Source organism: Hirsutella rhossiliensis (genome assembly GCF_020360975.1).
Source record: "Hirsutella rhossiliensis strain HR02 chromosome Unknown scaffold00010, whole genome shotgun sequence".
Lineage (NCBI taxonomy): Eukaryota > Fungi > Ascomycota > Sordariomycetes > Hypocreales > Ophiocordycipitaceae > Hirsutella > Hirsutella rhossiliensis.
This window is the reverse complement of record NW_025408676.1, coordinates 2,800,585-2,812,865: the sequence shown is the minus strand read 5'-3', so window position 1 is coordinate 2,812,865 and position 12,281 is coordinate 2,800,585. Positions and strand designations below refer to the sequence as shown.

The 12,281-nt window shown below is 55.7% G+C and overlaps 5 protein-coding genes across 5 annotated transcripts; 3 read left to right on the top strand and 2 right to left on the bottom strand.

Moving 5' to 3' along the window:
• Positions 1-361: 361 nt before the first annotated feature.
• On the top strand, positions 362-942 carry HRG_08707 (signal recognition particle 9 kDa protein (SRP9) domain-containing protein; the record flags this gene model as incomplete). Its single annotated transcript, XM_044867178.1, has 2 exons — positions 362-433; positions 550-942. The coding sequence occupies 2 exons, from the start codon at positions 362-364 to the stop codon at positions 940-942; spliced, it is 465 nt and encodes a 154-aa protein (XP_044718065.1).
• A 474-nt stretch (positions 943-1,416) lies between these two features.
• HRG_08706 (ribonucleotide reductase, small chain domain-containing protein) lies at positions 1,417-2,883 on the bottom strand (the record flags this gene model as incomplete). The annotated part of the gene is made up of 4 exons (XM_044867177.1): positions 1,417-2,033; positions 2,087-2,420; positions 2,494-2,772; positions 2,854-2,883. The coding sequence occupies 4 exons, from the start codon at positions 2,881-2,883 to the stop codon at positions 1,417-1,419; spliced, it is 1,260 nt and encodes a 419-aa protein (XP_044718064.1).
• Positions 2,884-3,935: 1,052 nt separating this feature from the next.
• HRG_08705 (PH domain-containing protein) lies at positions 3,936-4,883 on the bottom strand (the record flags this gene model as incomplete). Its single annotated transcript, XM_044867176.1, has 4 exons — positions 3,936-4,075; positions 4,235-4,479; positions 4,532-4,746; positions 4,809-4,883. The coding sequence occupies 4 exons, from the start codon at positions 4,881-4,883 to the stop codon at positions 3,936-3,938; spliced, it is 675 nt and encodes a 224-aa protein (XP_044718063.1).
• A 1,134-nt stretch (positions 4,884-6,017) lies between these two features.
• On the top strand, positions 6,018-8,348 carry HRG_08704 (glutamine amidotransferase domain-containing protein; the record flags this gene model as incomplete). The annotated part of the gene is made up of 12 exons (XM_044867175.1): positions 6,018-6,041; positions 6,105-6,197; positions 6,252-6,355; positions 6,418-6,564; positions 6,624-6,776; positions 6,836-7,060; positions 7,118-7,197; positions 7,254-7,270; positions 7,352-7,430; positions 7,482-7,600; positions 7,909-7,936; positions 7,993-8,348. The coding sequence occupies 12 exons, from the start codon at positions 6,018-6,020 to the stop codon at positions 8,346-8,348; spliced, it is 1,425 nt and encodes a 474-aa protein (XP_044718062.1).
• A 917-nt stretch (positions 8,349-9,265) lies between these two features.
• On the top strand, positions 9,266-11,579 carry HRG_08703 (dcp2, box A domain-containing protein; the record flags this gene model as incomplete). The annotated part of the gene is made up of 7 exons (XM_044867174.1): positions 9,266-9,297; positions 9,351-9,418; positions 9,480-10,177; positions 10,268-10,475; positions 11,007-11,034; positions 11,092-11,206; positions 11,262-11,579. The coding sequence occupies 7 exons, from the start codon at positions 9,266-9,268 to the stop codon at positions 11,577-11,579; spliced, it is 1,467 nt and encodes a 488-aa protein (XP_044718061.1).
• Between the last annotated feature and the right edge of the window lie 702 nt (positions 11,580-12,281).

The window sequence follows — 12,281 nt, the reverse complement described above, 5'->3', positions numbered from 1 at the left end:
CAACCTGATCGAGGTGTGGCACGGGCGAGTAGGACAGCACTACTCATCACATATCGGTCACGCAGCTGCGGGCTGGTCAATACCGGTTTGCCTATGCAAACAGCGCAATGGAATCGACATTCCTATACAATTGGATAGGCGTTGGAGGTAGTCGCGGATCGCAACCCCCCGGTGGCGGCGGTATAGGGTAGCTCCGACCAGGCGGGGCGGAAAGGTGGTCCTGCGCCAGCCTTGCAAGCCACCGCGCCGTAGCCACCGTGCCGTAGCCACCGTGCTGTAGTTACGTGCAGGTGCCGAACCGCAGACTCGCGGCTCAACCCACCAACGTGCAACGACGGAGCAGTCCGATGCGGTGATCACCATGCCCTACTTCAAGTCGAGCCAGGAATGGGTCGAGCAGTCGGTCCTCCTCCTCGAGGCCCGCCCCTCTACCGTACGCAACGCACCGCCCTTTCCTCACCAACCCAAACATAATCCCCCCCCCCCGGTCAATCCTCACCTGCATCCGAGCTCGCGCGCGCTGACCTTGTCGCCAAAAAAAAACCACAGACCCGAATCACGACTAGATACTCCATCGGGACTGCCCGGCCCGGCGCCAGGAAGCTGCAGGAAGGCGACGCCGCCGCCTCGACGGACACGGACGTCGCGGCAGCCAAGCCCCCCCGCGGCAGCCTCGTCCTCAAGACGTACGACCCCGTGAGCGGCGTCACGCTCAAGTACCGCACCGCAAAGGCCGCAGAGGTCTCCCGCCTCGTCTACTCGGCCCTGGGCCGGCTCGGGAGGGTCATGGCCGCCGTACCTGCCGAGGACATCGACGAGCCCATGCTGGACGCTCCGGCGAGCACCGACGTCGCCGCCAAGGACAGGCCCGAGTCAGCGGCCGCCGCGCAGGCCCCCCAACAAGGAGGAACTGCGAAAAGAAAGAGAAAGGGTCGGAAATGAGCCACCCCCATCACTGCAACCGTACTCAATCGTGTGGCCCATGCGTCGTCGGGCATCGCAGCGGCGAGACGACTGTTGCGGCCTCGGCGATTTCGGATGGATCTCGGCATGGTCATCACCTGGTCACACATAGAAGAGCAAGCGGTAAAAACTCGTTTGGTTTCAGTCGGATCGGTTCTTTCATCGTCGTCCCCAACGTGCTACAATACATCATGGTCCATCCAATCCAAGGCCATTTCCAAGGCCATCATTACCATGCCCAACCATATAGAACGCCATGACGCCTGTTTATACCTGAGCCTGGGCTCAGAATCCAACGACAACCGGACAAGTCATCAACGCCCGAGTAAAAGACGCCCCTGTCTTGGCCGTAAGACCTGACCAACCTCTTCCAAGGTACATTGTAAGAGAGGGGAAGCAGTGTGGAAGGGTATATACGAAAACGGAGAGGGGAGGGGGGTTATCTCTTTTGCATCAAAAGTCGTCGTCAAAGGAAAAGTCGCCGCCCTCGGTCTTTTCCCCGCCAGGAGTGGAGCCCTCATCGCCGTTCTTCTTGGCGCTGGCCAAGACACCGGCCTTTTGGTAGTCGCCCACCCGCTTCTCGAAGAAGTTGGTCTTGCCACCCAGAGAGATGTTTTCCATGAAGTCAAAGGGGTTAGATGACTTGTACACCTTCTCGTTGCCAAGGGCCACAAGGAGGCGGTCGGCGACAAACTCAATGTACTGCTTCATCAAAGTGGCGTTCATGCCAAGCAGGGCACATGGCAGAGCCTCAGTCAAAAACTCCTGTTCAATGGTAACGGCGTCCGTGATGATGCCCTGGATGACCTCTTTGCTGGCACGGTGCTTCATGTGAGAGTGCAAGAGGCAGGCAAAGTCGGTGTGCAGACCCTCATCGCGGGAGATGAGCTCGTTGGAAAAGGTCAGGCCAGGCATGAGACCACGCTTCTTGAGCCAGAAGATGGATGCAAATGCTCCGCTGAAGAAAATGCCCTCGACCGCAGCAAAGGCCACCAGACGCTGAGCAAAAGATGAATCCTTGTCCTGGATCCATCGGAGGGCCCAATCAGCCTTCTTGCGAATGCAAGGAACTAGAATTTTTGTCAGTAGCCGTTGAATTGTGATGCATGTCAGAGTGACCTACTGGTTTCAATGGCGTTGAAAAGGTAGGTCCTCTGAGCATGCTCCTTGATGTAGGTATCAATCAGGAGAGAGTACGTCTCGGAATGGATATTCTCCATCATGATCTGGAAACCGTAGAAGCAGCGAGCCTCGGGAATCTGGACCTCGCCACTGAACCGTTCGACGAGGTTCTCGTTGACGATGCCATCAGAGGCGGCGAAGAAAGCCAGGATATGGGAGACAAAGTATTTCTCGTCATCATTCAGGCGGTTGTTCCAGTCATGCATGTCCTTGGAGAGATCAATCTCTTCGGCCGTCCAAAAGGATGCCTCGGCCTTTTTGTACATTTGCCAGATCTAGACAGATGCAGCTGTCAGCCAAAACGTCACACCCGCGAATCACTTTACGCGTCTTTGACGCGTGACATACCTCGTGATACTTGATTGGGAACAGGACAAATCGCTGAGGATTTTCTTGCAAGAGGGGCTCGTCGGCCTCCTCAGGCTTGAGTGCAGAAGCAGCAGGCTTCTCCTCTTTGGTGGCCAATTTGCTCTCCTCAGGGGCGGACTTGGGGCTGGCATCGACTTGGTCGGCCAGGGCGGACACGGCGGCTTCATCGAAAGGCTGGTTCTCCTTGTTGGTGGTGGTGGTGAAATCCAGCTTCTTGATGGGAGACTCCATCTTGAGTGACTCGATGGCAGAAGCGGCCTAATCCCAGGGCGGTCAGTCGTGAACGGGGCAATAGAACAACTGGCGACGAGAAGGGGCAGTGGCACAAGGTGAACTCACCTGCTTGGATGGGGTGATCTGAGAGGCCATTGCAAGCGTTGAGAGAGAAAGGCTGATGAGGCAAGGAAGACGCGTAAAGTGATTCAGCTTCTGCTCGGCCTGCAAGTTGGTGTGCGGACGCGATTGTGGAAAGAGGAGGGAGGTGGTGTCAAGAGGTTTTTGTAATGAGGGAGCAATGCGCTGTCACGTGAGCCGCGACGCGTCGGAAGCGTGTTTTCAGGGTGGACCAGTCTCCTTTTAATTAACTGGAGCGATCAATTAAGGCTCTTGAAGAGGCTGGCGAGGAATTGGGGATGCTCGGGTAACGCGTTCGCCGTATACAGTGCAAACACCGTGTACTTGTTAGGCAGCCAGGGTTGCTTTGTGCGCCAAATCACTAAAATTAGTACCAGCCACCGACTTCGCTCAGCCGTGGGAGACGCGTCAATGGGCTGCGACGCGTCCATGATGCCCCACAGACAGGGCGTGTAAAGAGCTCCGACTTATCAATCAGCAGGGCCAACACCGTTTCTCGTTCCGCTGTGGAGCCAAATCTCAGTCGTAACGCCACCTCGGAGAGCAGCTCGGAGATGGGCTGTTGTGTCTCGGCTCAACACCTCGACGCAAGCTAATCAGGGAGACGCGGATGCCCAACTTGCCCATCGCCGTCAAGGGAGGAATGCAAAGCCAGGACGAGGGGCACAAATGCTCGGCACCTAGGTATGATTCTACCCTGTATATTCGTACGTCGAAGTACTGTTCGTACATACAATGGGCAGTAAAAGCACACCCCCTTCCTTGCATGTGGAACCATGAACATTCGGATATCCCGAGATGACCCTATGACTCTTATCAGATCCTGCCAAAACACACTAGCCATCTTCATTATGCCTAAACCATTGTGCCGAGAGCCTTGGCAGACTGCCCATCTCTAACCCGGAAAACAAAATCATCTGTGCGGTAACTATATACTCCATACATGCTGCTTCAGCCCTTGGTATCATATGTAAAGCAATCGGCCCACCAGCCTGCATCCCCCTTCCCATGGAAAGAGACGCCGGCGGGGTCCTGTCGAGCCTCTCCTTGCACACCTGTGGGACGACTTATCTCGCGCCCCTGCGCTGCCCTTTTGTTGCCGGCGCTCTGGCGTGTCTGTCGTCGTCCGGTCCCCTCTCGATGTCGTGAGGGCGGGTTTGGTTGCGGCCGAACCAGCCACCCCCGCCGCCGCGAACCCGGGCTTCCTCTGGAGCGCGGGGCATGCGATCGTCTCGACTGGGCCGAGGCGCCGCGACCGTAGTTCCATGGCGAGACGGGGGATTCGTCTGGTATCCAGGAGGACTTTCTTGCCGCATCCTGTCGAACTCTTCGGGGCTGCTCGGGTCAATTGCGGGGATGGGCTGACCGCTCTTTCGCAGTTCTTTTTTGCCCTTCTCGCGCAGGTGCTGCTCCAGTAGCAGGGCGTTGCGAGAATTGGCCTTGAAGGCGGCGTCAGCGAGGTCGCCGAGGAAGGGCACCAGGCCGATGCCGAAGTCAAGGGCAATGTTGAAGATCATGTACATCTTGGTGGCGTTTGGGAGGCCTCCCTCGACCTGACAGCAAGTTTTGAAGACCATCAGGGCCATGAAGGTGTCCAAGGCGTCTCCGATGCTGACAAGTTATTAGCGCAACCGTACGGGACGTGGGCGTCAACAAGTCTTACGCAGGAACCAGTCCAATGACACTGCCCCAGCCGAAGCGAATGCCAAGGAAACTGCATAGCGCCAGATCAAGGCGGTATGCTCGCCTCTTGACCTTGGTCAAGACCTTTCCATCGTGCTCCGAGATGCCGGGGGGCAGAGCCTTCTTGCGCTTCTTGAACTTGCCCGTGGGCCTCCCATCAAGTCGAGTGGCGGGAACATGCTCGAAATAAGGGTCCTGGAGACGTGAAGCGTCGGTTAGCAGAGGAGTCGCGTGAGCCGAGTCGGAGGCGCAATTACCTCGGTGCCAAACTTGTTCTGCAGGCCCTCCCCCAGAATCTTCTTGCTTACGACCTTTGCGACAAGGGAAGCCATGACTGCTGTGTGCAGGCTGGATGTGACGAGCAGCGAGGTGAAGGGTATTTATGGAGAGCGGTGCTGGCGCCTTTGACGAGCCGCCGGCTGGTCGATTGGCGGAGCAGTCGCGGGTACTTGTTTCAGGAGGCGCCGTAGCCTGCTCGATTTAGCACAAAGCCGGCCAGGCAGGAGAAAGGGCAATTGAAAGGGTAGAGAAAGGACCCGGGGACTTCTAAGGAACAACAAGGCAGCAGGCGCTCTTTATTCTCAGCAGCCGCCACATCGAGTGGCGCTGGACCTGGAAAGAAACTCGACTTGGAAATCTTGTTTCCGGTGGTGCGGGCCGGCAACGATGATGTAATGCGGCACACGCGACCCAATCTTGCCGCGGGCGGTCTGCAGCGCATACTGTAATTACATCAGAGGTACAGTAATTGCTTTGTTGCAGTTGCACTGACTTGACGGATTCGCCCCAAGGCGGGGGTCACGTGCGAGACCCGGGGGGCCTCCGACCCTACCCCCCTACCTACGTGCCCCGAGTTTCCTCCTGCTGTTAGCGTGCGTGTTACTCCGTGGTGAATTTCAGGACGTTTGACCTCTGGACGTAGAGATCCAATATCAAACCAAGAGTGGAGGCAGCAGCAGCAGCGGCGGCGGCGGCGGCGAAGATGTCTTTGACGCAAGGAACAGTACATCTTCTTGTGTCCGTGATAGAAACGGCGCAGCTCCCGATATCTCTGGGAGAGTCATGGCCACTGCGGTACGACACACTCAACAGTTTGGCATTGACTGCAGGGAGAGGAGGGCTCCACTCCCCTGGACTACTGGACTAGGCCAGACTTGAGGCTGTACCTGCTTATTGTCATACCAGCTGAATGCTCCGTTCTTCCGGATCGAAGAGGCATATGCAGGTTGTTGTGGCTTTGCGTTTGCAGCTGCCCCGAATGGAATGGCTGTGGCGGATGGCGGGGCATTGTTCAGAGTAGAAACCCCCACATTGCCCCGCGGCGCCATCGTGTAATTTCTTCCAAATCGCGGGACTGGACATTTTTCTGCGTTTCATTCACGGCCAGCTTCCATCGCGCGAGCAGAACGCGCCGTTGCGTCGCACACGTCTTGTCTTCGAGCCATACTCGCTTCAATCGCGGCGAAATGTGCGGTGTCACCGGTCTACTGGTTCATCCCCCCCACTCACCAAAAAAAAACGATCCATGAAGCTGTGCTAACTCCAACCTCCAGCTGGGTGATCCCAAAGCCACCACGGCCGCCGTCGACCTTCACGAATCGCTCTTCTACTTGCAGCACCGCGGGCAGGATGCCGCGGGCATCAGCGTTTGCAACACCGGGGGCAGAGTCTACCAATGCAAGAACAATGGAATGGCTCAGAAAGTCTTCAGTCACTTCGCCAACGCAAGCGCCTTGATCCAAAATCTTCCTGGATGGATGGGCATCTCGCACTTGAGGTACCCTACCGCTGGTAGTTCATCTGCGTACGCGCTACTCCTCGCGAGGACTTGTCCTAACCATCTGCTAACAATATTCGAAACGATAGGTCCGAAGCGCAACCATTCTACGTCAACTCGCCGTTTGGCTTATCTTTAAGCGTCAATGGAAACCTCATCAACCCCGAATACCTTCGCGAGTTCTTGGATACAGAGGCCCGTCGCCATGTAAACTCTGATTCAGACTCCGAGCTACTGTAAATCCACATGGCCAAGCACCGCTTTTCAAAGGCCTTACTAACTGTAAAATTCCTAGGCTCAACGTCTTTGCACATGCTCTGAATGAGCTTAACAAAACTCGAGTCAACGTCGATGACATCTTCACTGCGCTACGCGAGGTTTATGGCAAATGCATCGGAGGTTATGCGTGCGCCGCCATGGTCACAGGCTTTGGTATTCTGGGTTTCAGGTACGGCGCTTGATATGTTTGTCTACAGTCAAGGGTTTTGACTAAACGATTAACTCTAGGGATGCCAACGGTATTCGCCCTCTCTGCCTCGGATCACGACCATCTCAAACCTTGGAAGGAGCGAAAGATTACTTCATCGCCTCGGAATCTATTGCTTTGAGGCAGCTCGGCTTTACCGACATTGTCGACATTCTGCCCGGACAAGCTGTTTTCCTCCAGAAAGGTGGCATCGTCCACTTCCGCCAAATCGTGGAGAGAAGATCCTACACGCCAGACCTTTTTGAGTACGTTTACTTCGCAAGGCCTGATAGTTGTATGGACGGCATTTCCATTCATCGCAGTCGACAACACATGGGAGTCAAGCTGGCAAAGAAGATGAAGGAAGCACTAAGTGAAAAGGTGATCAAGGAGATTGATGTCGGTACGTAACGTGACCTTTGAAGAGGTAACGAGATATGCCGACTAATCGTACCTCAGTTATCCCGGTTCCAGAGGTGAGAGATTCCCCGGTCCATCGCTTTCAGTCATGGGACAGAGTTTGGAACTGGAAGTTAACTGCTAACTGTTACAATCAGACCAGTAATACTGCGGCGGCTACTCTAGCGAAATATCTAGATAAGCCGTACTCGAATGCATTCGTCAAGAATCGCTACGGTAAGCTCTAGACCCCTTATGGCATGAGCGTCATTGCTAAGTGCAATAAAGTCTATCGCACGTTTATTCTTCCCGGGCAAGATGCGAGGAAGAAGGGCGTTCGTCGGAAGCTCTCGCCTATCGAATCAGAGTTCAAGGGCAAGAACGTTTGCATAGTAGACGATTCAATCGTAAGAGGAACGACCTCTCGAGAAATTGTATTTGGCCCCTTGACCATGAACAGCCCCGTCTTGCCAGCTGGAGCCAAACGACGCACTGTTTGCCTTGACATTAATTAGATGACTGACTTCAAATACTAGGTTCAAATGGCTAGGGAAGCGGGAGCTGTTCGCGTCTACGTCGTCTCATGCTCTCCGGCAATCGCAAATCCACATATTGTAAGTATGATCCTAGACCACGGCATTTCCGCTTCACCATTGGAATTTCTTCCCCGTCTATTATCAATATCAGTTCCTGACAGCGTTAATTTTATCCAAAGTACGGCATAGATCTCGCCGACCCTGCTGGTGAGAATCCCCGCGAGACATAATCGTTTATAGTCTACTGACTCGCGGCATCGTAGAACTCGTCGCTTTTGGCAGAACCTCGCAAGAAATCGCCGAGCACATCGCAGCCGACGCAGTTGTGTACCAGGACATCAATGATCTTCAGGCGGCCTGTATCCAGGCGGCCGAAGGCGAAAGCAAGGTTCATAATTTCGAAGGTGGGGTGTTCTCGGGCAAATACATCACGGAGGTGCCCGACGGCTACTTTGAGCACCTCAGCAAGCTACGGGGGAAGAAGAAGCAAGACGCGGACGAAATGTTGGTTGCGAGTGGTGGGCCTGTCAATGTGGCCACGGGCCAACAGACGGCATCAGAGGGTGATGCTGTTGGGAGCGGCTTGACGAGCCCGGAATACCGAGAGGATATCAAGTAAGTGACTGCCTACGATACATTTGAGTTGGGGCTATTGGTTGACACCTCTGAAGCATTCATAACCTTGCTGGCTAATCCACGAGGCAAGGAAACAAATTATGTCAGCTGATGACTTGGACTGATTGCTGGTTCTGCCAAGAGACCAGCGTTTTGCAAAAACAGAGAAGGAGAGAAGATAAACCGTCTTGAGACTTGGATGGTTAACCAGAAGGCGGTTTCCACGCGAAGACCGATGGAACTGTTACGGACAGGGCAAGTAGGAAAGTCATTTTCGGCGGCGTCGGTGGATTAATGGGACATAGAACCTACTGGCTTGACAGCGCCGCGAGGCAGACGCGCCGTTGAATGAGTTTATCTACCTTCAGAGAGCTCCTAGTGGTGAATATGCTATGGCTGATTTGGTTAGTTACCCTGCCACATGGAATGAGAATCAGTTAATTTGGGACGGGATCTCAGGTTGTACAGAGAGAGCTGTTTGCTTGTGGCGGCTTGGCTCTTGGGAGGCAGCCCAGCCCAGCCCAGCCCAGCCACACAGGAGCTTCTACAGTGCTCCAGGCAGATACACACCGCCACTCCAAGCGAGCTCAGTCGACGGCTGATGCATGTGGCTCAGCACAGTGTTTTCACACACACAGTCTACGGCCCTGCACACAGGGCACCCAAGCACAGTTTTCCTTCCAGCATTCACACCCACCGCTTATCTCATTTCCATCTCCGCTTCCAAACGACCCCCGGGCTGCTTGATTCACGTCCATGCACCGATTTTCGTGGACTGCGGCCTTTTCACTCTCCAAGTTGTCTGTGCTATTCACCGCCCCCCTCGACGCCGCGCCTGCGTTCACCCTCGCTTGCAGAGCCGCGCAGACACTGTGCGCCAGCTACAATCAACTTCCCCTCCCGAGCTCCCTGGAGTCAACCATGCCCAACATCCCTTCGCATCTCCGCCTCGAGTACTGCCCGGCAAAGTCCTGATCGCCAACCTCGTGCGCTGCTCAGAATACAGAGAAACGTCGGAGCATGGGCTGAGTGGAAGAATCGCAATGGCCGGAACCCAGATGCAGTTGGAAGATTGTGCGTCAAGGATGTCCATCCAACCATGTTTGGGGCATGTCTCGCTGACCACTGCTGGCAGGGCTGGACGATCTTTGCGTCCGCTTCATCATCAACCTTCCCCAGGAAGACTTGTCGTCGGTCGCCCGAATATGCTTCCAGGTCGAGGAAGCTCAATGGTTCTACGAAGACTTCATCCGCCCGCTTGATCCAACTCTACCATCTATGTCCCTGCGGATATTTTGCCTGCGAATCTTCCAGCATTGTCCGCTATTGGCTTCTTTCTCCGCCGAACACCACACCAAGGCGTTCGAAGAGTTTCTGCAGTACAAAACGCGAGTCCCCGTCCGCGGCGCCATCATGCTTAACCAGGCAATGGACTCCGTCGTGTTGGTCAAGGGCTGGAAAAAGGGCGCCAGCTGGAGCTTCCCCCGAGGAAAGATCAACAAGGACGAGGATGACCTGGACTGCGCTATCCGAGAGGTCTACGAAGAAACTGGCCTGGACTTACGCGCCGCAGGACTGGCTCCAACCGAGAAAAGGCCAAAGTATATCGAGATCTCCATGAGAGAGCAGCAACTTCGCCTCTACGTCTTCCGTGACATTCCGATGGCTACTGACTTCCAGCCTCGAACACGCAAGGAGATCAGCAAAATCCAGTGGTACAAGCTTTCTGACCTCCCGACATTTCGCAAGAGAGGCGACAAGAGCGCTCAAAACCGCAACGACGCTGGGGCCGGAGGCGGCGGCAGCAAATTCTACATGGTTGCGCCGTTCTTGGTACCACTGAAGAAATGGATCGCCTCGCAGAAGAAAGTGGACGAGAAGAGAGTGGTTTCAAGTGAGACGCCAGCTAACAACGCTGACCAGGCCCCGAGTTCCGGGGATGCTACGTGGGCACCAGGGAGTGTCCCCAACCACTTTCCAGCGATGGAGGACTTCAACGGAGCCAAGCAACGCGTTGAGCGCTTGTTTGGGACGCAGCCTCATATTCAGGGCCTGGAGGCTCCTCCTCACGAAGACAAGGGCAGTGCTCTTCTCTCCATCTTGCAAGCTGGTGGTCAACGGGGAGGAACCAGTATGCCGCAGACGCCTCTGGACCTCACTATTTCAAACCCACCACAGCCACGGAACCCTCACCATCACTCCAACCAGCAACTTGCTCGACCAGATACACACGCAAATGAGCCTCCCCCGGCTTTCCAATTAGCCCCGTGTCCTACTACTGACCCGTCGATCTTGCCGCCGAGGCACGCCGTTAGCCCTCGGAGCGCTTCAGAGAACGCCGCGGCAATGGCACAACGGCTCTATTCCACGGGAGAAGAGGTTTCTCTGGCTCACGCACAGCCACTGCCGCCTCATGTACAGAGAGCCGTTCTCAACAAGAGCGCGCTCCATGGACCGCCGTTGGCGCATCAAACGGGGCACGCCCAGACGCAACCTGCTCAAGGTCAAGACCAAGCACAACCACAGGCCATGCAGGGTTCCCGGCCTGTACAACTCAATGGCCACTCAATGGCACTGCTCAACGTTTTGAAGCGGGATACGACCCCTACCATCCCCCCGGCGCAAGATGCCAATGGCGGGCTAAACCGATTGCCTCTGCCAGGTCATCATGTTACCCCAAATTTGTCTCCGTATGCTAGTCACGCTGTCCCTCGGGCACTCCCGAGACTGCTCGACAACTCGGTAAGGCATGTATCACTTCCCCAGGCCTCATCGGAGCTTGTCGGATCCGGCGCCAATGTTCCCAGCGACAATCACCGATCAGCCTTACTGGGGATGTTTAAGAAGGCCGAAGCCGCCCCGGTACGTCGAGAAGCGCAAGGCGGCTGTCAGGGCGACGCGACGCGCTCCGTGCAAGTTAGAGAAGGTGCGAAGATGGAGGCGATGCTATCTCAAAATCTTCGTGATCGGGTTCCAGAAGCTCGAGCATTCTCTCTGGATCAAGTCTTTGCGCGAACCAGGTTGGCGCAGCATGGCGCGCCGGATGGTCAAGGCTGGGAGAATATGGCACCGCCTCAACAAGTCTCGGGCCAGGCACCGCTGCAGCCGACTCGCATTCTTCAGCGGGGGCAGACGTTTGGCGATGATGGACACATTTTATCTCCAGTATCGTCGCATGGCGAGCAAGCTCAAGCGGGCCCCGGACAGGCCGGCAGTTCCCACGCGAGCACGATGACAGGGCCTGGTGAGCTCAGCGGCAGGGCTGGAGGCTCGGACGAGCAGAAGAGACGGCTTTTGTCGCTGTTCAGCAAGCAGCAGGGCCCCTTGATGGACAAGGGGCAAGAAGGAAGCGAAGCAATCAAGCCCCGGGTTGTTTCCACGGCATCTGGCAGCGGCGAGGGCCCGTTTGGTGGCGCATCGTCGACATGGTCTCGAAGAGGCACCGAGACACCGATGTCTCCGGCAGAGCAGAGCTTCTTCTTGGAGTATCTGCAGACGGTGACGAATAACGCATCACGTTGATTGTTGCGGGCACTGGAACAGTGCGACTAGGTTGTGGAGGGAAGGGGGTGGCATGCGGGATTGAGACATAACATGGTGTAGTTGCACGACGAATGAGTGCTGTGGACAGGAGTGAGAGTGGTGACTACTGTAGTTTCGAGAATGACCATGGAACAAACAACTCATCAGGCCGGCTGACATGAGGCACATGGGCGGCGGGTTTCGAATGAACTGGAACCTTTGGCGTGTGAGCAGTACCCAGACTCGCGAGGTTGAAGCGCGGGTTCATACGGTACGTACAGTACCAGGAAACAATGCTTCAGCTGGAGGCGAGGAATGGAACGCACAGGCTGGGCCGTGCGAGAGAAATGTGGCCGAGGCTTGGATTGGACAGGGCGCCTTCGTGTTGATCAGGCAACACGAGACCACGTGAATT